The sequence below is a fragment of the Gracilinanus agilis genome, chromosome 5 (genome assembly GCF_016433145.1).
Source record: "Gracilinanus agilis isolate LMUSP501 chromosome 5, AgileGrace, whole genome shotgun sequence".
NCBI lineage: Eukaryota > Metazoa > Chordata > Mammalia > Didelphimorphia > Didelphidae > Gracilinanus > Gracilinanus agilis.
Genome location: NC_058134.1, coordinates 85480238 through 85507001, shown reverse-complemented (window position 1 = coordinate 85507001; position 26764 = coordinate 85480238). Strand labels below are relative to the sequence as shown.

At 37.4% G+C, this 26764-nt stretch overlaps 1 protein-coding gene across 1 annotated transcript in view; it reads right to left on the bottom strand.

The window, feature by feature from the left end:
* The window catches only part of DIP2C (disco interacting protein 2 homolog C), a 601650-nt gene that overhangs the window by 108214 nt on the left and 466672 nt on the right, over nucleotides 1-26764 (bottom strand). The window contains exons 18-20 of the mRNA XM_044678953.1: nucleotides 9636-9775; nucleotides 8221-8357; nucleotides 3026-3234 (exon numbers count right to left, since the gene is read on the bottom strand). Coding sequence (XP_044534888.1) covers nucleotides 3026-3234; nucleotides 8221-8357; nucleotides 9636-9775 — 486 coding nt within the window. The remainder of the gene's footprint in view (nucleotides 1-3025; nucleotides 3235-8220; nucleotides 8358-9635; nucleotides 9776-26764) is intronic.

Genomic DNA, 26764 nt, shown 5'->3' with positions numbered 1-26764 from the left:
ACCCAAAGGCGATTTCTGTCTCAAGAACTCAGATGAATTTCATTTTCCAAATGGTGAATTCTGGCTTTTCCTTTAAGCAAGTCTACTTTTCCACAGCTAGATGGTATAGTGTATAGAGCACCAGATCTGGACTCGGAAAGATCTGGCTTCGAGACATGAGCTTGTGTGACCCTGGGCAAGTTACTTAACTCTTACTTGCCTCATTTTCATCATCTGCAAAGTGAGGACACAGTGGAGAAGGAAAACCATACATCCTTCCTTCCTTCCTTCTTAATACACTCTGTCATTTGGTCTACAAATTACAGTATTAGGGAGAGAGGCTTAGATATGTTTAGAGTGTAGAAAGGAGCAATTAGGGGAGTGTTCAGTGAAGGGCACTGAACACATCATGAGATGATGGGTTGACCGAACTGGGGATGTATAGAAGAGTAGACTTAGAGGACAATAGCTACACTTGAGCTTCTGAAGGAATTGTCATATAGAAGAGGGATTAGATGAGTTCTATTTTGCCCCAGTGGGCTAACCTAGAGCAATGAATAGAAACTGCAAAGAGATGAATTAGGTTTGATGTCCAAAAAAACTTCTTAACAATTAGGGCTGTCCAGAAGTGGAATGAGCAGTTTTGGGAGATGGTAGATTACCCCTTACTGGAAGTCTTCAGGCAAAGGCTGGATGATGCTCTTTTGGTGTGTTATACTTAGGATTTCTTTCATGAATGTGTTGGACAAGATGGCTCCTGAATTCTTACCAAGTCTAGAGTTATGTGAGGAGAGGAAGTAGAAGCAAGGAGTGGAACTAGTTTCTTCTAGGAGTTTTGCATTGAAAGGGAGAGTAGAGGATAGCTTGAGGGGATGGCATGGGCAAGTGATTTTTTTTTAAGGATGGAAGAGATTTGGAGATGTTTGTATGCCAAACATAAAGAACCAGTGGATAAAGAGAAATTTTAGGGGAAGCTAGGGGGCACAGTGAATTGAGAGCCAGACCTAGAGATAGGAGGTCCTAGTTATAAATCTTGTCTCAGATGCTTTCTTGTTGTGTGATTCTGGGCTATTAACCCCAGTTGCCTAGTTCTTATGTTCCTTTGCCTTAGAACCAATACTTAATGTTGTTTTCAAGACGGAAGGTAAGGATTAAAAAAATGAGATAAAATATAAAAGAGAGATTACAATTTGTAAAGACTAGGGATGATCAGAGGGATGAGGCCATAGAAGAGAAAGGAAGGGATGTCATCAAAATTGTAAGTAAAATAGTTGGCCTAGGCAAGAAGGACCATCTCTTGAGATTAGAACGATAGGAAGGAAAATTGGGGTATAAGGGCAGGAGGATTTTTGGTTTAGATTTGTAGTGGGACTTGTAATGAACAGCCCAAGTTCTATCAGTAATAGCTAATTGCCAGAGAAGTCTTTGTTGAAAGGAAGCAGAAAGGGCCAGCAGAGGTGGGTTGAGAAGAGAAATAGACAATTGTGGGGATTGAGAGAGATTGGGAAACAGTAAGAGAAGAGTAAAAGGACAGCTATGCAGCAGGGAGGGTTTAGTTGATATTTAATAACATATGTTTGTAGTATATACCCTCTCAGAAGGGTTGCTAATTTTCTCTAGTATTGTTCAGTAAGACAGTAGATGGTAGACGTTATCCAGAGTTGTGGTATGGAAAGGGATTTTAGGGTAGGAGGTAGCATCAAAATAAGGCAGCTAACTATAGTGTCAAGGCTACAAAAAGAGGAAAATGAGGCTAGATAAAACAGGATGAGCTTTAAAGAAGGAAGAGATAACAGGAATGGAGGATACAGTATGGACAAAGAATAGGTCCAGGTGTAAAGCATCTAAAGAAATGGAAGCATAGAAGGCTATGGTTAGATGGAGGAATTTCAGGGTTGTATATTGTGGCAACATACTCTTGTGAACAATGAAGAGATGAAGTGTATGACCATTCCTGTGTGTGATCTTAGTGGAGTAAACAGTGAGAAATGGAGAATGAGGATGAACTTGGAAGTCAGAACGTTTGGGGCACTGTGGAATTCTGTGAGGCAGCTTTAAACCCACTTAAGATCATGGATGTTATAGTATATATCCTTATACACACACACATTTGTGTATAAATAAATGTGTGTATGTACATACATATATATATGTATTAATCTATTTAAAAATTCTTAGTTACTCTCTTAAAATCAATACTGTGTATTGTTCCATGGCAGATGAGCAAGTAAGGGTTGGCAACAGGAGTTAAGCAAAAAGTTGCTAAGTGATAACAGCAGGAAAAAGGTCTAGAAGTGGAAATGAGAAGCTCAGAGTATCCTTAGTCTTCTTTCTAGACAAATAGAGTTAGCTCAAAGTGGAATTTCTCAGGAAATGGTAGGTTTCCTTTTACTGAAGGCCCTTAGGTAGAAGTTAGAAGCCTACTTGATGGAGACATTATTGATAAGTTACCATTGAGCTAGGTGGCTGCCATTTATGGCTAGTTCTGAAATGCAATAATTCTAAAACTTTTCCAAGTACTTTCTCTTCTTTTAAAACAGGGATAATATTACTAATATACTCTGCCAATCTCACAGAATTGTTGTGAGGATAAAATAGGATGGGAGACGTGAAGGTCCTTAAAAGTGTAAGTATTAGATGTATATAAGACATTACTGTTATCTATGACTGTATGACTTTAAATCTATCTACTAGTGCCTTGTAAGGAAAGGTTTTCATAAAGATTACAGGGGATAATCCAAGAGGCATTATAGAAATACCGTGGCATTTAAACTTTCACTTTAAAAGACCTTTTGGAATATTCTCATACTAAATATATCCATGAGCCTTCTAAAGTTTCCAAAGAATTAGAAAAATTTCAGAGTTGAGAGAGCCCTTAGAAATAAATTAATACAACAGCTTTATTTTATGGATTACAGTACTAAGGTATACTGTACAGGAAGGTGAAGTGAATTGCCCCTGTTTACCATTTTTCTCCACATCTCAAAAGATTTGACTGATCTGCATATTAAAAATGGAACTAGGTTAAGAAGGAAGTGGAACTCACCTTCCCCTGTAGACAAATTTCATTGGTTCTACTGCCAGCGCTGTTGCTACAATGTCATCAGCATTGTGTCTTCGCCCACTGACAACCATCAGGCCATCCATTTTGCCCACCACAAAGACAAGTCCACCAGGACCAATAAATCCCAGTAATCCTGTCCTTATAAATGGGTATTCACTGATTGGAGCCCCTGAGCTTGTCATCGGAAACACCTAAAGAAAAACAAAGAAATTTCTCAATGCAACTTTTGTCTTCACAATTATAGTGGTTATGCCAGGTGAATGAGAGTAAATATTATGTGAGGATTTTTGTCAAGTGGTGCTATTCTCTAAATTGGTTTAAAAGGGTAAGACATAAATATATCAGCAAAGAGTGGATAACTTACATAATTGATCTAGGTTTCTATATAATTCAAAACTTTTATGAAAATTTTACAACTTTGTAGATAGGGTCCACATTGTTAATTGATCTATGCTTTCTTTCTAGAGATTCTGGCAGCAGTCTAACATATGTCCTTCTGCCTATGAATATGCTCATAGGATATTCTGGGCCCTAATAATCCCTGCTACCAAGGAAACTCAGACTGGTGGATTGCTTGAATTCAGAAGCTCTGTCCTGCAGTGGCTTAAAGCTGATTAATTCCAGATGCAATATGGCAAGCCTCTAGGACTGAGGGACACCAAGTTGCCTAAGGATTAGTGAACTGTCCAGCTTAAAAATGGAGCAGTTCAAAGATTCCATGCTGACCATTAATGGGCTTGGGCCAAAAGTGACTGCTGGACTTTCTGCCTGAATGAGAATGGGGAGAACCAATCTCAAACAAAACAAACAAAATCCCAGAACATTAGAGCTGAAATGACTTTCCAAATCACATCATTGATGTTCAACCTCAGTCAGTGAAGGATTCCCTTCCACAATATTCTTGATAATGGTGATTCAGTTTCTGATTGAAAATATGAGATCCTAATGGAATATAAGACTTGTTATAGAATGTTCCACTGTTGTTCTTTTCTGGGAATCTGGTATTTCAGCAAAACTAATCAGCACATTGAAAAAGTGTAATAAAAGTTTAGAACCAGGAGTGCCTAAATTCCATATTTTGTAAATGGGACATTGAGGTCAAGAGAAGAGAAGTGCCTTTTCTAGGTGTTGAACAGCAAATTGTAGAAGAACTATGATTAGATATCATCTCCTCTTAGGTTTTTTTAGCTTGTTAATAAAACTCTTTTAGATACATTTGACGAGGAAATAAAAAAGAAATTAAGGGTCTTCCAAGATAAGGAAATGTACTATAGGTATTATACCCATTTTTGCTGATGAGAAAATTGATCAAAAAGTTAAAGAACTTGCCCAGGGACACAAAGTTAGAAAGTGTCCATGGCATATTTTCCCTCACTTTATGTTCAGAGCTCTTTCCCTCATAACTACCCTGCCTTTCCAAATATATTCCAGGGCTATTTTCTTTTTAAAAACAGGTTTTATTGGTACCTTTAATTTTTATATCATCTTTATTTTTCCCAATGTCTTTCCCTCCAGTTTCCCCCAGAGAACCATCCCTAGAAATTACAAAAAAAAAAAAATTAAGGGAAGGGGAAAAAATAGTTTCTCCTCAATTGATGCTATCTACTTTATTTCTAATTCTTCACAAAAACAAAAAAAAGTGCTGCTATAAATAATTGTTGTAATACCTTACTATTTATCAATGATAAACTGGAAAGTGAAATGACTTAGAAATGATAGAATTAAAATCTTGTTCTTCAAAAAGGCTCTTTTCTTCCATTTCTCCTATAATTTCATTTGCTTTTGGTCCTCTAGTTACTTTATAATCCATATGGAGAGTTCATTTAACTGCAAAGATAACTTAATAATAATAATTTAAATTTATTTATATAGCACTTTATGACTACCAAGTACTTGATAAACCTAAATTGACTATCAAAACATCCCTGTGAAGGAATAGTCCCCAAATCCACCATATTATTATCCCTCCTTCGTAAATGAGGAAACAGGCTAAGGAAGGCTAAATGACAGTGTTCCATACATAACTGGTACCTCAAATTTTATGTCCCCAAGGATAGTGTTTATCTCATCACATCATCTTCCTTTTATTGGTATATAAGATCCCCCTAACTTCTCTGGACTAACAGGCTAAATTGACTTGTTCCACAGGCTACCCTTCAAGTATTTCATATCTACCATGGTTTTCCTGTGTCTTTTTTTCCTACTATATATGACTTTTTTGAGACTCCTTACTACTGAGGCACCCTTGTTGAGATATTCTCTATAGTGTCACCTGCCTTCTTAAATGATGACCAAGTAATATTAAGTCTGTAACGAAAACAGACATCACAATATATACAATGACTACAACCATATACATGGTAAAAAAAAAAAAGCAGCAAAGGAATTGAAATGGAATTCTAGGAAATTATAATGACCAAGCTTCGTCCCTAAGAAGATATGAAAAAGCACTTCCCTCTTTGTTTTTGCAGAGGTGGGAGAAGACGAGTATGGAACACTGCATATAGCATCAGACTTTTCTCATGATGATTAGTTTTGTCAAACCCTTTTGCTCTTTAGCTGTGTCTGACTCTGTGAGCACATTTGGGATTTCCTGGGCCAAGAGACTGGAGTGGTTTACCATTTCCTTCTCCATCTCATTTTACAGATGAGGAAACTGAGGCTAGCCCAAGGTTACACAGTTAGTAAGTACCTAAGGCTAAATTTTAACACAGGAATAGGGAATCTTCCTGATTCCTGACCTTTAACTCTATCCACTATGCAAGTTGCCCTGCTGAACTTTTACTATTTCTCTTTTTTATTCTTTATTTTAGGGGATGAATATCTGGGAGGGGAAAGTGAAAGGGATACATTGGGAAATGCAAGTGAAGTAAAACAAAAAAAATGTCAATAGAATTTATTTTAAATTCAAAGATATGGACGTGAACATATAACTAAAATTGTAACTCATTTTTAGTTACAAAAATATGTGATACCATTCATGAAGATGTTACTTTCTCTTATTGCTCCCTACAGTGAAAAAAAGAAACAGAAGAGAAGTGACTCAAAGTATAAATGTAGTCTGTAAGCTAATGGATAAATAAATCATGTAAGGAAGTAGATATACATTTTACTGAGGCACACTTGGGTCTGATTTAAAGAATATTTTTAAAAGCTAAATATAAATTCAAAAAAGTTATGAAGATTATAATTCCAAAAATCTTATATTTCCAGGACAGTATCACAGGGAACTCTCTAGAAAGCAGAAAAAAACATAGGCTCTATTCTCAGAGACTTACCCTCTAAGAGAAAGTAGTCATTCGCTTGTTAAAAACATTACTGCTTAGATTTCAGATAGTTTTATTGCTCAAGGATGTGAAGATTTTTAATTTTATCTTTATTGAGTTATCAAACAAATTTCTTATTTTACATAAATTTCTTAGTTAAATATTAGCTAATATAATGGATAGTGCACTTGACTTGGAATTAGGAAGATCTGAAAAAAAAATGCAGCCTCAGACAGTTAAATAGTTGTGTGATCCTGGGCAAGTCATTATGCTTTATTTCTCTCAGATATCTTATCTGGAAAATGGGGATAATAATCCCACCTATTAACTCCCACAATACCAATAATACTCAGGGGCTATTGTGTGACTAAAATGAGATAACATTTGCAAAACACTCTGCAAACCTTAAAGCACTACATTCTAATTATTATTATTATTATTACTACTACTACTACTACTACTACTACTACTACTACTACTACTACTACTACTACTACTACTACTACTACTACTACTACTACTACTACTACTACTACTACTACTACTACTATTATTATTACATTATACTACTATGTTAGAACCATGGTTTTGCAAATATGTTTTCTCTCCATTCTGTGATAAAATACAGAGAAAAACACTGGGGTGAATCGAGATTCCTGACTAGTGACTAGATTGGCCAATGGAAAAGCTGTAGAGCAGTGGTTCCCAAACTTTTTTGGCCTACCGCCCCCTTTCCAGAAAAAATATTACTTAGTGCCCCCTGTCACATACTATCAATGCCCCTTACAGTTATTCACCGCCCCCAAATGCACCTGTGGCCATCACCGCTCCCCCTGGATCGCTGCAGCATCCACCAGGGGGTGGTGGCGCCCACTTTGGTAATCACTGCTGTAGAGTAAATAATATTCATTCATTCATTCAACCAACAATTATTTATTAAGAATTTATTGTATTCAAAGCCTATATTAGTCACTGGAGGGAGAAACAAAGTTGAGATAAGATCTTGTCCCTGTGACTTCATGGAATTTACAGTCTAGTAGAGGGGGTAAAATATGACCACAGAGAGCGATAATCTACATTGTTTACCATGTTCTCATTCTATTTAAATATTAAGTTCCCCTTAATTCATCTTTACTCACATTTACTCATATTTTGGAGCTAATGTTTACACAGCAATTATTTAATTTACACATATTTTTAGATGACTATATGTTTTCTGTTGGCTTATGCAAATTAAGTGAGAAAGTCTCATTAGGGAAGTATTAAGAGATGGTTAATAGCATAGATTTAAGAGCTGGAAAGGTCCTCAGAGACCAGAGTCCAAAGTCCCTCATCATTCTTTAGATCAAGGACTAAAGTCCAAAGATGCCATATAACTTGTCCAATATCACACAAGTAATAAATGACAAAGCCACAATTTAAATCCAGGTCCTCACAGGTCTATGGTCTGCTGGACATTCATTCATTCACTCACTCAATACTTTTCTTGGTGCCTAGAATGGACATGTGTGTGTCTTGAGGACTACAAAGATAGATAACTCATGTTTCCTGCCCTACAAGAGCTTACAGTCTAGTTGTTATTTTGTATAATACATTCCAAAATGCCATCTGAACACAAGCACATAAGTGCTGTCTGACCAATAGACTGTAAGTGCGAGAGAAAAAAAGTCCTCCATTCTTGACACTGGCCACTAAGGCAGAGTGATGTAGAAAGTCTTACAGCTATCACAAAACTCCCCAAATTCATCAGGCAACCACTTTAACAAAAATGGCTATTGTTTTTCCTTAAAGAAAAATCATAATCCTATCCTATTCGATTTCCAGGTGAGATCTAAAAATAGCTACTATGAGGTGATGCTTCAAAAATGACCCTTGGCCAGGGGGGTTTGGGGACATTTCCATCCAGCCTACCTCAAAAGTGTTCTTGGTCATGCCTGAGAGGCCATAATACGATGTACCCGTAGCAATTGCACACACACAGAGCTCTCCAATCTCATCTGTTCTGCACAGCTGAGGAATTCCATCTGGCTTCACTGCACACATGATGGCTAAAAGTGAAACAAGAAAGCACAAAGAACATTACAAAAGAACGTGCACCCAGAGTGGAAAACAGTGACTGGCATCAGATCAACTAAATAATAAAGAGAGCAGAATTGCCTTCTCCCAGAAAGAAGCTGTGATTTTGTGTTTTCTAGCAAAAACTTGTGACAGAGATAAATATTTAAATTTCTCCAATTTCAGTATATGAAATCTATCAAAAACAAATAGTGACTTTCTGTGATGTGTGGGGAAGACTCGGATATTTAGGAAAAACCCAGGATATAAGCACATATGGGCTTGGTATTGCCGAATCCTGTGACCCAATTAAATAAAACAAAATATGGCGATCATTTGAAGGTATAGGATAGCCACATCTCTGGAAATCAACAAAAGCATGCAAGGATACAAATCTTTTCCAAGCTAACTGCTAAAGCAATAAGCTATAACTATATTTGGCTTCAACTGTCTAATGAAAATATTAAACTTTGATCTCAAATTCTTTATTGAGTTTGAGATGCGGCAAAAGTGTAAGCTGGCTGCTTTATATTATGTAAATTTATTTATATATAAAATTATATTAAAAATTATATATAAAAATAAATTTACGTTAATATGTGTAACCATCCAAAGAAAAGTCGGGGCTCGTATTTAATCACTCCACACCTAGAGTCTTCAAGTCTTTCCTACATGCTTCATCTTTTTTTTTTTTCTTAACCCTTATCTTTTATCTTAAAATTGAGTTTCAAGGCAGAAGAGTGGTAACAGCTCGGCAATGGGGGTTAAGTGATTTGCCCAGGCTCAACACAGGCAGACACAAATGTCTGAGGTCATATTAGAACCCAGAACTTCATGGCACTCAGTCCACTGAGTCACCTAGCTGTCTCCCACAGGGTTTTAACACTAGACGCAACTTTACATACCAGAGAGATAGGTCAACCCCATCATTTTTACAAATAAGAAGATAGAAGCCAAGAGAGAGCTTAGAGGATTGACTTAATGTCATATAGCTAGTTAATGGCAGAGTTAGGACAGATAGGAGAAGGGGAAAGATATTAGCCAAAATAAGGAACTGGACAAAATTCTTAAAGAAAGCATTTCTTACTCATCTTAAGAAAACAGTTATTCCATAGTTCCTCTAGTTTACAAAGTAGTGATATTTCTATGATTTTTTCTAAGTTAAATAGATTTTATTTTTTAAAAATGTTAAATAAATAAAATTTCTAAGTTAAATAAAAAAATCTCACATTGCCTATTTCCCAGAATATAGTACTAAAGCTAGTCCTTACCTCCAGGCATGACCAAGCCTACATCCTGCACTGTCAGAACAGAGAGCTTTTCTTCAGAATCCACTCTGATCACACCATAGGTGAGCCCATGCATAGAGAGAACTCCCCTGCCTGGGGGCTGGTTGCTGTCATCTGTTGGCCTGTCAAGACAAGATCAAAGGTTGAATAGGAAGCTTCTTAATGTAAAGGGTGACAGAGAAGCCCCTCCTGAACATCTGTGGGTAGTGCTTGAAACTTTTTACAAAACTTGTTTTCTCTGTTATTATTCTAATATTGATACATTGATGACATTAGTAATGAATAATAAATATTAATAACCATTTCTTCTTATAGGACATGCCTGTTTGTCTCAAAGTATAGTATAATACGGTATCTAAAAGATGATAGTTTAATGAATACCTCCCCATGAGATAGGTCAATCTTGTGTTGCCCAGTTTTACCAATGGGTGAAAAAGAGATTAATTTCTCAAAGGTCACATACTATATCAGTGAACATAAAACAGGGATTCTCAAACTTTCCTCTGCGTGCCACTGACTATTTTGGCAATTTGGTGAAGCCTCTGGACCCCTTCTCAGAATGATGTTTTTAAATGCACAAAATAAAACATGTAGGATTGCTAAGGAAACCAATTAGACTGAAATATAGTTACCAAAATGTATTTTTTAAAGTTCATGGACTCTAGTTTAAAAATTCTCAGTAAGGTAGTCCTAAAATTCTGACTTGGCAGCCTCTTATTTGGATATATAAATTTTTCATTCAAAATTTTACAAAGACTAATTCTATGCCCTCATCTACTGCCACATCTCAAATGAAACCACATATATACATGAGCTATTTCCCTAGTCTCTAGACAGGGAGACTTATGTCTTGAACTACTTTCAAAAGACAGCACTAGGACTTATTTGGCATTTCAATTTCTTCCTAAGCCAAGGCTTTATCCCTTATAAATTTTGGATGTTTGCAAGTATATCTAATGGTATTTAAGATGTGTGTGTAGTGGGAGGGAGGTCAAAATTTGTATAGACTATGTATTTATTCTATTTGTTTTTTAAACATGAGCTTTAAATGATCTAGTTTGGAGGGCTAAAAATTGAAACAAGCCTTTGGCCAGTAAGAGAAAAATCAACCCTGACTATAATATTTTATAAGGAGCATCTCTATACACAAAACAAAGAGCACATGGGAAGCAAAACACATCCACACCCACAGATGTAGTAACTAATAAGGCAAAAATGAGCCAACAGAAATATTCACTCTTGAGGAGGTTGTAAATAATCCTCTTGTATAGGAATTGGAAGGGAAAGAAACCTTAAAGAAACCCTAGCTAATGTTGCTTAGCAGTGCTCATGGGATGCTACTTGGTAAAGATGAATTCCAATTATTTGAAGAAGACATAAATGAAAGGTGCAATCTAGACTGATGACTAACTCTGAGCTAACCTTGGAGAAATTCTAACTTAAAAATTCTTTTCCTGCACACAACTTGATTACATAGATAGATGGTGGCCAGTAAAAGTTTTCAATACTTGTTTCACTTATGCCTATGCCTCTAAAGAAAAGAAGGCACAAGTGTGAAAAAAAAATGTGTTTATCTGGAATCCAGTATCAGAGAGAAATTCCAACATGTTCCGATACGTGTCTTTGAATCTCCTATTTTCCCTGGGTAATCACAATTGTTATTTATGCATGCTTCATAGTGGGAAAAATTTGATGACATTCTAGAAACTGCAGTCAGAATTATGAAAGTTACATTCACCTGTGCAGACCTGCCTTCCCTCCAAATATTAAAAAACTGAACAGAAGATAACCAAGAGACAGAAAATGTAAATCAGTCAGTCCACCAACCAGCATTTATTTTGTATGTGAAAGGCAATAAAGATATAAAGATAAGCAAAAAGAGCAACCCCCTGCCCTTAAGAGCTTCCATTCAGATGTTAGAGAAAATGTATTAATAGAGAGGTGTCTACGAGATATATACAGAGTAGATAGAAGATCTGAGAAGGGAAGGCACCAGCAGTTGTGGAGACCAGAAAAGGCTTTCTATGGAACAGGGAGATCTGTGTTGAATATCTAAGGAAGGCAAGGAAGCTAAGAGGCTGAGGGGAGAAGGCAGAACATTCTTGGTATAGGGCACAGAGAAAGGAGATGGAACATCCTCTGTGGGAACCACAAGCAGATCAGGATGGCTAGATCAGAACACGTGTAGAAGAAAGGTAGGAAGGGGTCAAGTATAACTTGGGACTGATTTCTAGTCAAGAATCTTGAGGTTTACACAAAATATTCAAGCTACATAAGAAACTAGTAGACTTGCCATTATTCAGTTTTAAATTAAATTTGAAGAAAAGTAGAGCAACAAAAACTGATGATTTCATGAAGTTTTCTTATAAGACACTGTCTTTAGAAAATTTTAGATCATAATGTATTAATTCAACAAGAATATCTATTTCTATGACCAACTTAAAGGTTGTTGGAGTCATAAATTCGGTAATAAGGGGAAGAAAATGTCCCTGTAGACCAGTGATTCCAAAAGTGGGCACCATCGCCCCCTGGTGGGTGCTGCAGTGATCCAGGAGGGCAGTGATGGCCACAAGTGCATTTATCTTTCCTATTAATTGCTATTAAAATTTTTAAAAATTAACTTCTAGGGGGCTAAGTAATATTTTTTTCTGGAAAGGGGGCAGTAGGACAAAAAAGTTTGGGAACCACTGCGTGTAGACAATTCTTGGGGATTCCCAAAAACATATTCTTTACATGCAATTATCCATTGTGCCATAATTGGAGTCCTGCCTTGCACACATATGACTTGTATTAAACTAGGCAAGTCATTAAACTTCTTATTTCCTAGACAATTCCCTAAGGCACTTACGTTATAGAATAGTTACTGAGTTGCTGATCTGTCCTGGTAGAGATGTTTTTTATCACAGAGATGGTGAAAACTATAGTGTATATTAATTGGAATTTCTATTAGTTATTACTTTCTGGTATTAGTGTGATTAGCTACATCAAACAGAGGTAAAGAGAAGGATGCAAATGGTCCTGTTACAGTATGGACTCCCCCAAATAATTAATAATTGGTGCTAGAGCCATAGACCAACTTTATGAAATATTTATGGATGAGTTTTGTTTCTATATCACGATTATTTTTTTTAAACTTTCACCATCTTAGTATTGATATTAAGTATCAGCTGCAAGGCAGAAGAATGCTAAAGGCTAGGCAAATGGGATTAAGTGACTTGTCCAAGGCCACACATCTTGGAAGTGTCTGAGGCCAGATTTGAACCCAGGATCTCCTGTGTCCAGACCTGGCTCTATATCCACTGAGTCACCTAGCTACCTCTACATTATTTCTTGAAATAGATACATCCTTCATGTCCATACAACCCCCAGAATTGAATCATCCTTGGTACCAAGAAAAATAGTCAAGTAAAAAGAGCTGATGAGAGTGAATTCATTGGAAAAGGAACACTCTGCCCTACAATTGTTGCACCTCTAATACCATGGTGACTTAGTGTTCTAATTTCTAATTTCCAATTTCTTCTGTATCGCTTAGCACAGGTCTTTTCATTTTTTTCTGATATTAATATTTACCAATATCATTGTCTAGTGATATTCTATTGCCTTCATCCAGTTTATTTATCCATTCCCCAGTCAATGAGCAACCCCTTTTGTCTTCATGTCTTTGTGGTTCATGTCTTTGTTTCTGTCATCAGCATCCTTCGGGGAGGCATACACCCAAAAGGGGGATCACTGGGAGACCCACTTCTCTGCTCCCACATGATTAGCTTCAGAGTGAATGTGCAGGTATCTCTATGTCAAATAATGGCACGCATAACCCATGAGCCGCCATATTGAATTGTCATAGCTTCCTGGGACAAGAGAATGAGAATAAAAGCTAACATTTATATCTTGCTTACTATGTGCCAAGGACTTCATGAACTCATTTTGTGCCCACAAAAATATAAGTATTGTTATTATTCTCATTTTACAAATAAGGAAACTGAGGCAAACAAGGAAAGTCACCTGCCCAAGGTCACATGGTTAAAAAGTATCTGAGGGTTCCTTTGAACTCAGGTCATCCTGACTCCAGACCCAATATGTGCCACCTAGCTGCCCCTCATGTTGCTTTTCTGCCTTAAAAACGTAAAAGGCAGACCCAACACAATGTTTCCTACAGATGACATGCAACAGAGATGAACTCGCAAAGGCAGCAATTTGAAGAAAAAATGAAAGGAGGGAATAGGTCTCTCTGGCCTCCATAATATGGCTTTGTGCAGGAATTCATTAGAACCAACGCTTGCATTTGAGGACCGTACGCATCCCTCTCTTTACCTGTCAGGCCACCTCTGTTCTGTTTGAAATACTAGAACGTTCTTTAGCTAATCATGCTTGTATAATACCAGATGTAATAGCTACTATAAATTTCAATTAATATGCACTACAGGTTGCGACATCTCTCTGCAACCGCCACTGTCGGCAAAGGGAGATTTGGCTGAGCCCAAATGTGCTTAAGGAAGAATAAATGGAAGCAAGTAAATAACCCAGTTATGATGAATGCATTTCCAGCCTTTAATGGACTGACTGGGAATGGCCTTTGATGGCTTAAATTCCACTTTGTCATTCTCAGCATCCTTTCTAATGGAGGAAAACGAAAGGTCTTTATTCACTGCTTTGTTTATTTATTTGTTTGTTTTTACAAAGAAAAGACCTATATGTGTCTCCCTGGATGCTCTAATAAGGAAAGCTGTAACAGAATCCAGAGAGGGGGTTTTCTCATTTCCTCCAAAGGTCAGTCCAAGCACTGCCCCTCTGGAGGTCTTCTCAGATTCTCCCAGGGGCTAACGTGCCTCTCCTCCGCACAGCTTGCAGCAAAATTATTTTGTACGTAGCCTATAAATACTTCAGTACGTGCTCATCATCTTCTCACATCGAGGATACTCCTGGAAGGGAGGGACTGTCTCATTTTTGTCCTAGGAGGTGCTTAATAATTATCTGTTGATTGATGTCTCTTATATAAGATACACAGGCACAGAGAATGCCTTGTCTGTATACATGATCAAATGGAATTCAGCATGGATTTTTCCATACAAGTGATGTTGGTGGTCAGGTATCGTTGCAATGCTACTTAGCACAATAGGGATTTTATGGCTTGAATTGGCTTTGGTGGACTGGCAGGGAAATCTAATAATTACTTCTAATTCTGCGGAAACCATGGTGGTGGCTGAGGGATTTCGTTTGTTTCTTTTGGAGTTCTTTTTGTTTTGTTTCTTGCATGCATACATGCATGATTTCCTGAATGCTCCCTAACAACAATGAGGAAAAGAACTGAGGACAAATAATCACAATAATCTCATGTTCAAGTGGTACTTAAGGCTTACAAAGGACTGGGGAGACAGAGGATGCTATCATACCCATTCTACAGATGGAGAAAATGAGGTCCAAAGAAGTTGTGATAAGTCAGTCAATAATAGAAATAGCGTCAAGAGATGGGACTCAAAGCTAAGTCTCCTGACTCCAACTTTAATATCCTTTCAGCTACATCAGGATGCTAAAATCAGAGTAGTGTCAGCAAGCTAGGGGAGGAAAGTGTTAGAAAGATAACGGAGCTTGTGTGGTACTCTGGGAAAATCCCTGGCACTGCAGTCGGAGGACCTGGATTCCCAATTATTGCTAGGTATGGGCTAGGTCACTTTGAGCATATTATATCATGGTATTTCAGAGCCTCAGTTTTCTCATCTGTAAAATGAAACTAATAGCTTAGCTGGCTTCTAAAGTTCCTTCCCAGCTGAAGATGTGTGATCCTTCTAGTACACAGTAGACACTTAACAAAGACCTTAATGAATGACTGATTTTATGAACCTAACTGATTAGTAGTCAGAATCACTAATCATTGACTCTATAAATGAGAGGGGCAAAGAAAAGGGATGAGAATAAGCATTTATTAAGTTAATTAATTTATTATATAAGCTATAGAGAAATAATTATTACATAAACCACACACATAAATTAATTAATTGAGTGATTGATTGATTAAGTTAATTAAATTAATAAGCCTCCTATCTGTAAGGTTCTATACTAAGTACTTTTAAAAAACCCAACCCTTACCTTCTGTCCTGGTATCAGTTCTAAGATAGAAGAGTAGGAAGAGCTAGGCAATTGGGAGTTAAGTGACTTGCCCAGGGTCACAAATAGCTAGCATCTGAGGCTCAAATTGACCCCAGGTCCTCTCAACTGCAGATCTGGAGTTCTAGCCACTGTGGTACCTCATTGTCCCGTATACTAAATACTTTTTACAAATATGATCTCATTTGATCTCCACGACCATTTTATAGTTGAAAAAACCGAGACATACAAAGCTTACACAGCTAGTGACACAGAGTCACCCAGATAGTGAGCTGAGGTCACATTTGAACTTGGGACTTTTCTGACTTCAGGTTTAGTGCTCTATCTATCCTCTTTGCCTCCTCTGTCTCTGCTTCTGGCACGGATGAATCGCTCTTTGAGAGAGGTGCCAAGATTCTGTCTGTGACTCCCTTTGTTCTGGCATTCATGGGTCTTGTTCCAAAGTTACATCCAGAGTAAAACCAGAGGCTCTACCACTACTGATAACCAGCCACTTCTTTCTTGAAAGAACCGAACACTGGCTGGATTAGAAGAACGCCTGGGCTTCTTATTGGGAGCATCCAGCGTGTCTTAGACAGAGCTCTACATCTTGGAAGTGGAGCCATGGACATAGACAGAGACAGTGCCTGGATCTTGATTTCATGGACACAGCGTCCTCCCACACGAGCATGTTCCTTTACCAACACGGGTTGGCACTTTCTCTGCAACTTGGGAACTTTGAAAAGCTCTCCTAGCCATTTGTGGAGGACAGGAAGATTTTCAAGGGCTTTCCTCACAACGACCCTGACAGGTAGAAAGTTTAAGCAGTGTGATCTGCATTTTACAGATGAGATCACTACAGGGCTAAGTAAGGGTTACACAGCTATTAATTGTCAGACAGAGACTTCTGGTGTCCACTAATTCCAAACCTTGGGTTTTTCCAATTCTTCCCCTTTCCACAGAGTACAGGGCCAGGAGGCAGGTGACCTGAGAAGCAGACAATAGTGACCCACAAGTGACTTACTTTAGAGAAGCCTAGGACTTCTAGAGGGAATTTCTGCCATATGGCAGCTGCATTTTTAAGTGGGACATCAGACCAAGTGGGGCTTGGCATGACAGCAGAAAGTCAAAGTGCCACCAGCAGATCTTAGTTTAAGCCACTAGTTCTTAACCTTTTTTTGTATCCAGGGCATACCCTTTGGTACTCTGGTGAATCCTGTGGATAGGAACCCCTTGTCAGAAGATTTTTAAATGCATACTATATATATATATATATATATGTATATATACATATATATATATGGAAACAAAGAAAAAATACAATGATACTGAAATGCAATTAATAAAATATTTTAAAACCAAGTTTAAAGCACCTAGCCTAGTGTATAAATATTCAAAAGCATCTCTAAGCAGAGAGGATAAGTAGACTACAAATAATATGACCTCAGACAATGTTATATATTTATGTTAGTGAAACCCATGGCATGTATGCTGGAGGGGTCTGCTCTCCTCTTCCCTCTCCATTCTGCCTGAGGACATTTCTCACATCACCTGCTGCTCTGCCCAGAAGCCCAATGGGAGCGCTTCCTTCCTCCCCTGTCTGGAGTAATAGGGTGGTTCACATGCTTGTGAGCATCGCAGTTTGGGCACTCAGTCTCTAAAAGGTTCACCATCACTGTAATATAGTTTCATTGTCTCAAAAGGTTCTTTGGCTTCTGGAACTATAGCTCATATACAGGGCACAAAGAACCTATGACCAGTTATATGAAAGAAACTTTTTCCTGTCGGAAAATGGGTGGTGATTCCAAATACGTGATTTGTATATTTCTGGGTCAAAGCCCATTTGGAGCCTACTCGTACCTCCCAAGTCTCAAGGCTGTGAATAGGATTTCAGGTTGACAACTTGTGTCATGGAATAGACTTTTTTTTGTCAGATGGCTACAAAGACATTATCTTATTTTATCTCTTATCAATAATAAATATTCTCTTAGATGAATTAGAGTTAGTCCCCAAATCAGTGACCATTGGATTGAATTTGAACAAACAAATGTCTTACTTTCTTGAGTGTTGCTCCATTGCTTTTTACTTCTTCCTCCATTGGATCTTTTATAAATTATTCCAGAGTGGTAATCAATATGATTTGGTAGAAAACATTTCTTTTTACAGAAATAGATTTGGTTTGCTTGTTTGTTTTAGTGGAATAATAATACTTGAAAGGACACAGAATTTCATTGACATAGAGAATTCCTATATGAGAAACTCATTAGGAAAGTATGTTCTAAGCAACTTACATTCTTAAGAGTATTTCCTAGAGCCCTGAGTGGGCAAGAGACTTGCCCAATGTTACATAACCAGTAAGTACACAAGGGAGATTTGAACTCAAGTCTTTTGGCTCTGAATCCAGTTTGCTAATCTCTACCATATTAGAGGTATCAGACATGGCCAGCAATAGTCCCTTGTGTGGCCTGACCCAAATGAAGATGTAATTGGAAAATATTTAACAAAATCAATATAGCATAATAATAATAATAATAATGTAATTTTCTAAGTAAATATGTGGCTTCAAGGGTCCTTATGTGTGGCTTAGTAGCCACATTTCTATTTGAGTTTGAAACTATTGCTCTATACCATGCTGTGTTTAATATCTCCCTATAATCTACTCTCTTCAAATGTCCAAAATTGGGAGTTAACTAATCAAAAATGTCAGTGTAGCCTCAATAGAATACCTGTTCTGCTGTAGGTACACGAATATCAGTAGGTATTATAGCTCCTTGATATAATTGTAGTTTTGACTCTCAGCTACATTCTGCATCCCTAACAACAAATTCTAAAAGTTAAAGCTGTAATTTAGAAGGTTAGGAAAACAGGAAAGAGAATATACCCTGATAATAATCAGTTGAATCATGAATTCTGATTGAATGCAATCTGAAAGCAAAACTATTTATGTGATAATTTAAAATACTCTATCTATGATTGATGTCACATGCCTAAGAATCTAAGTATCTACTCTTACTGAAATATTCCATACGAAACAAAGGGTCTAGCTAAGTCCCTAGAATCTCTGAGAATGAATCAAAGGGAAAAAACCATTTATTAAGTGTTTACTATGTATAAGCATTTTGTAGGAAGAAAAGTCCCAGTTTTGTGCTTTCTTTTCTTTCCTTCTCTCCTTCCTATCTTCCTTTTTTCTTTCCTTCCTTCCTCTTACTCTTTCTTTGTTTCTTTTTTCTATCTTTCTCTTTCTTTCATAAATTGTTCTTTATTATATAATATGTCCTTTATTATATAATAAATTCTTTCTTTCTTTGTTTCTTTCTCCCTCCTTTCTTTCCTTCCTTCCTTCCTTCCTTCCTTCCTCTTTTTCTTTCTTTCTCCTTCTTTCATAAATTGTTCTTTATTATACAACATGTTCTATATAATAAATTCTTTCTTTCTTTGTTTCTTTCTCCCTCCTTTCCTTCCTTCCTCCCTTTTCCTTTTATTTCTTTCCTTCTTTGTTTCTCCTTTACCTTCCATCTTAGAACAGATACTAAATACTGATTCCGAGGCAGAAGAGTGGAAAGAGCTAGGCAGTTGGGGTTAAGTAACTTGTCCAGGGTCACATAGCTAGGAAGTGTCTGAGGCCAGATTTGAACTGAGAACCTTCCATCTCTAGACCTGATCTCAATCCATTGAGCCACCTAACTGCCTCACCCCCATTCTTTCTTTTTTAAATGAGATTATAGTATCAGAGCTGTTGAGACAGTGTTCTGCGCATAGTAGTCATTTAATCTATGTTTGTGGAATTTAACATGTTTCTTGAATTGACTCAAGTAGTACCAGGCAAGGGGTAGGGAGGCAGCAGCTACAGCCAATAGCCCTGAGAAGTACAGAGTAGAGTGCTTTTTTTTTTTTTTAATGAGTTTTGACTGCTTTTGGTTAGCACAGATGAGGTGAAATAAATAAGGTGTTTACTTCTGGTGTCCCCAAACTGGTCCACATAACATTGTTGTATTCATAGAGCCATCTAATATTTGGATAGAAAGGTTCACCCAACAGGGTGAGGGAGCTGATGATGACTTGGAAGAGCTTTGAGTTCAGTCCAGGTGTATGAGGAGATGAGCAGGAGGACCATCATGCTGAGAGCTAGAAGGGACTATCTTAGAGACCAACTAGGAGTCACCCTAATTGTCATTTCCTTGTGAAGACTAGATCTAGATCCACTAAAAATTTCTATGGGCTCATCTCATCCCATTCCTTACTACAGGAAAGCAATCCTTTACTTCAATGTCAAACTTTGTTCTATTACCTCCATATATTCAAACCATTTCTGAAAACCTATGATTTCTCTAAAAAAATCTCTCACATATCATCTCCTCATAACCACTCACACAGTCATCACCAAAGTTTCGGCCTTTAATAATTCTCATCCCAACTATGACAATAGCTTTCTAATTAAATAGTAATCCTACTTCTCCAGTCTCTCCCAACTCCAATCCATGTCCATTCCTTCTTTAATCAGTTGCCACAGTAATTTTCCTAAAGCAGAGGTCTTCCTAGTCAATTCCTTTACCTTCGGTCACATCTCCAGGCACTTCCTTTTCCCTCCAGAATCCAAAAATAAAGTAACTGGTATTACATTTGAAGTTTCACTGATTTTCCAGTGTTTTCCACTCATTTCTACTCAGCCATAATGTTCTATTTACTACGCCCATGACACCATTCCCATCTCCATGGCTTTGCATTCACTCTTTGCCATGACTGAAATACTCTCTCTCCCAACTTCAGATTCTTGAAGTCCTTAGCTTTCTTCAAGATTAAGTGCAAAGGCCATCTCCTCTGGAATTCTTTCCTGGCTCCTTGCACTGCTATTGGGTGAAAAATTACCTTCCATTATTTCTGTATTCATCCTATATGTGCTAATGAGCTCCTTGAAGGCAGGGATAGTTTTTGCTTTTTCTTTCTCTTACTAGCAACTAGGAAAGCGGTTGGCACATACTAGATGCTTAATAAATACCTATTAGTCATTTATAGAATTACCTTCCTTTTGTCAACCGGGTCACAGGTAGGTTAATTGATTTGAACAAAGTTACACAAGCATTTTTTGAGCCAAGACTCAACACCTAGATCTCTCTGGAGCCCAGCCTTTCATTAAGATTTAGTCTATAATTCTGGGATAGGAGCTATGTGTATGTGGGAGGGAGAGTGTAAATCTCATGCCCTCAGGGTTACTGTTATAGTTCAAGCAAGAGTCCACTGAACATGTGCAGCAATTAGGTTTATTCCCGCTCCCCAGCTCTGCCCTTCACTTTCCATACTTCTAAATCATGGGGAGAAGATGTTTAATACCCATCACTCTTATCTCTGAGTATGAACACCATCCTGGCAGTGTTCTAATGGGGTGACAGTCAAGCTTTCTAATGAAGTAAATATAGTGCTTCAGTTTCTACTCCAATAAGAAGAGGAGCTTCTACTACTAGAGTTGGGGGTCAGAAATCATCAGGCTTCTATGTAAGTAGGTTTGGATGTCACTAGGCACTCTGATCTAAGAAGCATAAAAAAAACCCCGAAAACAATCTACTTCCAAATATCTTCCTTGCTAGCTTAATGAAAACCCTAGAATTTTCATGATTAGATTTCTTTCCTAAACCATTATCTATATAAAATTGAATAAACTGAAAATATTTTCCTACAAAGATAAAAAAGAATCAAGTAGCACCTATTTGAAAGCCCACTGCAGTGGGAGTCTGGATGTCTGTGGGTCATAATTCTGTTTCTGCCACCAACTATTGATTAACCTTTCATAACCATGGATTCACAAATCTGGGACCAAGAAGGAGAGAAGTGGGACTTAATCACAGCAGGGCATCATGGCTATGGGTGCTGGGTATTCCTGGTTGTTTTTCTATTTTTTTCCCTAAGCATTATAATTTCATCAGGCTGACTCTGTGTGTGTGTGTGTGTGTATGTGTGTGTGCTGGATAAAGGAGTCAGTGGGATGTGGAGTTGAGCTGTCAAAGGTCTAGGTATATACAGTACCCCTAGGGAGTAATTGATTCATTCTGCAAGGTCAACAAAAGAGACTACTATATTCCTGGATTCATGCCTTCAGTGATAACTACTACCTTAGCTCCTTCTCACCATTAAGAGTTCTTGGGAAGGCTTAACACTAAGATTGTAAAGGTTAAAAGTCCTGATTAAAAAACCACCATTGCCATAAAAATACTATATGATCATAGTTTCCATCTATTTATTTTAATAGACAGTATGAGTAACCTAATATAATCAGCAGAAATTGTTGGGGGGGTTTCTAATGACAGAAATATTATACTTCCAAGTTCCTGGAAAGTCTGACAGGCAAGAATGAGATCCAACTCTCCAACACCAGAAGGGAGTTCAGTTTTGAAGAGAGCCCTGGAATACCATCATATCATTTCGTGCCTCATAAAACAGAACAGAGCAAAAATTGGGATCCAGGGAGGCTAAGTGGATTTGAAGTCACGTGGCCAAAACTCTTTTTTCCTTCATTTTCCCTCTAGTTACAGATATATTCATTGTATAAACTTCTAAGTCAGAAAATCTGATTATCTGAATAGGAAAACTGACTTGAGATGGCAGGTGAGTTTTTACTTATTCTCCCAAAGTGCTGTTTTAACTGCTGTTTTGCATAATAATTACTCTCTTATTGCTAATAGCAGTCATTTATTTAAGCAGCATCTTTTTTTCTAAAAAAGCCCAAAGTGCTTTTCAAATATTCCTTTAATCAACATTCTCCCAATACATATCTGTGAGTAAATTCAGTAAAACCACCTGAGTTTTAGAGATGGAGGCTGCATCAGAAGCTAGAGAACTCATCTGAGGACACTGCAGTGAATGGTAATCTTTTGATATATATTTTTGGCATTTATACTGCCTAGGAGGTGGTGAGAATGCAGGAAAAATCTCAGAATCCATAATTTCTCTTAAGTACTTCTCTCCAGTTTTTGTGAGGTCTAATTTGACCAGTTAAGTACTCCATGGCAGTACTGACTGAACCATAAAAACAGACTATAGTTTGCCAGCAGCAGGTGCATGAGTTTGGAATGAAGGGAGGCTTTATTTTCTCCTATTCAGTATAGGGCTCTTTTTAACCCTGTTCTCTGCTTCTGAAGAGCTAAGCTTGAGCACAGTGATTTTTCTCATCACCAATTTACTCCTTTTTTTGTGTATAGAAGGAAGGATTGGAAAATCTATACTGTCCAAGAGAAGTAAAAAATGACTGAAAATTTGAGTGGATGTCAGTTCAGAAACATCTCTACAACTTCAACTATGGTGTTCATTTACATGGAGTGCTTTAGTAATATTTAGGGTTAAGAAAAACAAGAGAGGAAATCTGGTAGAGTGGAGAGAGGAAGACCTGTGGTCAAGTCTTGGCTTGGATACATTAAAGCTGTGTGCCCACAGGAAAATCATTTTAATCTCTCAATGCCTTCAGACAAGCAAGTAAGCAAGCAAGCAGACATTTATTAAATACTTAGTATGTTCTAGACCAGAAATGCCAAACTCCCTGTAAAACTGAGTGCAAGCCAGAATAAGACCAGAATGCAATTGGGAAATGTTTAACAAAGTAAATTAAAATACAGAGCAACACAAGTAATGTTCCTTTGTGGTTTTCTAAGTCAAAATATGGTCTGGGGGGATTTGTTTCCATTTGAGTTTCACATTATTGTTCTAGGCATTGGATTAAATTAAAAAAGGGTTGGGGGAAGAGTTCCCATCCTCACCTGTATGTTCTAGAATATCTATAGCAGCATTCTTTGTGGGATTAAAAAACTGATATTGAAGGGATGCCCTTTCTTTGGAAATGACTAATCAAATTGTGGCATATGATTGTGATGGAATACTACTATGCCATAAGAAATGACAAGCAGGCTAATTTTGGAAAAACATGGAAAGACCTACATGAAATTACAAAGAATGAGTGAAACAAGCAGAACCGAGAGAACATCAGATACAGGACAGAGATATTGCTTGAAGAATGACATGTTTATGACCAACTTCAGAGAAAGAACTGATAAAGAGAAATAAGGCATAGTTATATATATCTTTTTTAATCATATGATGCCTTCTCCAATGGGGGAGAGTAAAGAGGGAGTTAATTGGATATTTTAATGTAACAAACAACTGAATATAAATGAGAACTTATAAAATAAATAGAGAAGATGGAAGGTTACCTTTGAGAGAATGGTACAAGGCTCTATGACTATCAGACAAATTGTTGATCTGCTTTGAATGGAGAAAGTTTTTATACTAGGAGTATCCAAAGGTTCTCTCCCTCCCTCCCTTACCCTTCATCTCTCTCTGTCTGTCTCTCTCTGTGTCTCCCTATCTCTGTCTCTGTCTGTCTCTCTCCCCATCTTCCCTCCCCATTCACCCCATTCACACACTCTTTTTTTAAAAAACTCTTACCTTCCATTTTAGAATTGATACTAAGCAGAGGTTCTAAGCCAGAACAGTAAGGACTAGGCATTTGGGATTATGTGACTTGCCCAGGGTCACACAACTATGAAGTGTCTGAGATCAAATATGAACCCAGGACCTCCCATCTCCAGACCTCTATCTGCTGAGCCACCTGGCTGCCCCTCATACACACTTAAAAAAATGAAAAAATAAATGCCAATAAAGCTGCCACTTCCACTGAGCCACTCAAAGATTGCTAATTATCTGCCTGATTACCAGGACACTGTCATTTGTCCCTAATGTGATATGCCAGGTGGATTACCAGTGATAGCAGAGGATACAACAACTTGCATGAGAATTCCAGTCCTTGCACCCTTTCTAACAAGAGATAAAAAGCAATTAACCTTATTTAAGGAACTAGCCTTTGACAGAGGAATGCACATAACTCATTGGCCAAATGCATTTGATTTTCTTTATAGAGATTGCGTGTCTCATTTGCTTTTTAACAAATCAATAAAATGTGAGTTTCAATGCCTCTAGCAGTATTGGACTAAACGTGCAACAGCTGAGTCTGCTCCACATGCTGAAATGTGCACCCAGAGTGACAATGATTAACCTTTTCCTCCTCGCCTTTTAAAAAAAATAATGGTTTTAATAGAGTGGGTGAAAGCTGGTTTTACTTAATAACTCAGCCTCTGACCTCATTTATTCAGCCTTCTCTTCAAGTCTTTAATATTAAATTCGGTGAAGGAAGGAAAACAAGCTCAGTTTGAAAGTACAACGTGATTTGAATGTGCATTTGTGTTTTTTTTTAAAATTAAACATTTTAAATTGAATTTAAGTAACTCTTGGTAGAATGTAAACTCTTTGAGGGCAGAGCCTTGTTTACTTAGTTTTTGAGATCCAGCGACCTCTGCTCACTTAATAAACAATAAATGTTTGTTGAATTGATATAGTAACCACAAACATAACTCATATTTATATAATATAGTAAGGTTTACAAAAATATATTCCTTATCATAGATCTCTTGAGCCAGCTAGGGCTTTATCATTATTTCTATTTATCTCTAGTATTTTAGAGATGAGGAAACAGGTTCAGAGAAGTTTAATACAGTATCTTACCACTAGAAGGGGCCTTAGCAATGGTCTAGTACAAGCCTTTCCATTTAATAGCAGGGAAAACTGAGGCCCAAAGGTAACATGACTTGCCCAAGGTCACTTAGTAGCAGAGCAGCAGAGTTAATGGATTTGGATCTAATTAAAATCACTTGTTTTTTTCCTCTATCTGACAATAATGGTTCATGATGAAACTGCTCTGGAGAATGGCATTGGATTTGTTCCCCAACTTCTAGACTTCTACCTGAGGCCAAGGACAAAAGATGAAATTGGGAGCTAGCAAGTGTTCTGTTCTAATTTTATGGAATTTTCAGATGTGGAAGGCACGTTAGAGGTTATCTAACTTACCTTGAAAGGAAAAGTCATAAGAAAATAAATATGGGAGAGATGAAAGAATCAGGTTTTTGAAAGGAAGGAAGAAAGGAAAGAGGGGGACAGGAAGTATTTATTAAATGCCTATTATGTGCCATGCACTGTGCTCAGCGCCTTACCAACATTCTCTCACTGGATTTCACAGCAGCCCTGGGAGGTAGGTGCTATCAGTATCTCCATTTTACGGTTGAAGATTGGCTGAAGTTAAAGACTTGTCCAGGGTCACGCAGCTATTAAATGTCCAAGGCCAAATGTGAATTCAAGTCACACTGCATTGAGTTGCCTTAGGAACAAAGCCTTTTTCCTATTACTAATTCTGAATAAAGAAACCGTAGAAGTCAAAATCTGCTATTGAAGGGTATATCAAATTATGGTGAAGGGAGACCTCAGTACAAAGAGAAACTCTAAATGCTGTATCCAGTTACCAAAAGCATTTCCTACCACCCCTGCCTGCCAAGGGTTAGCTTAAATCTGAGTTTAAAAAATTAAAAAATCAAAAAAATTAGTCCTTTCTTGACACCTGCCTTTATCAGGACCCAGGTGAACCGATTCACCATGTGAAAGCAGGACTGTACTATCTCTAAAAGCTAACATTATGCTGTCAATCTTGATTTTGTTTAGCACTAGGAAATCTCTGATTTCAAACAGTGATTCTGAGGACCTTGTCCCTTTGGTTTCTTCTTAATTTTTTACCTTTTGCCAATATTTCTCAGTAAAATGGCATCTTGAGGTTCTAGATCCTAGAGTTAGAGCTTGGAGGAATTTTAAAGGTGAACTAGTTGAGCTCAAGGTCACATTTCAAGCAGGTGCTAAGGATCAGAACTTAATCTTTTCACATCAGGAAAAATAAAATATTTTTAAATTTTTATTTATTTTTAATATTTTATTTTCCCCCAATTACATGTAAAAACAATTTTTAACATTTAAAAAAAGTGTTGAGTTCCAAATTCCCTCCCTCCTTCCCATACTCCCATCTTTTCGCATTCCCTGAGAGAGTAAGCAATCTGATATTGATTTTACATATGCAATCATGTAAAACAGAAAAAGAAAATATCAAAACACGATTCAGCTCTTCCTACCTCCAAATCCAGCACTTTACCCATTAAGCTCTGCTATCTCCATGC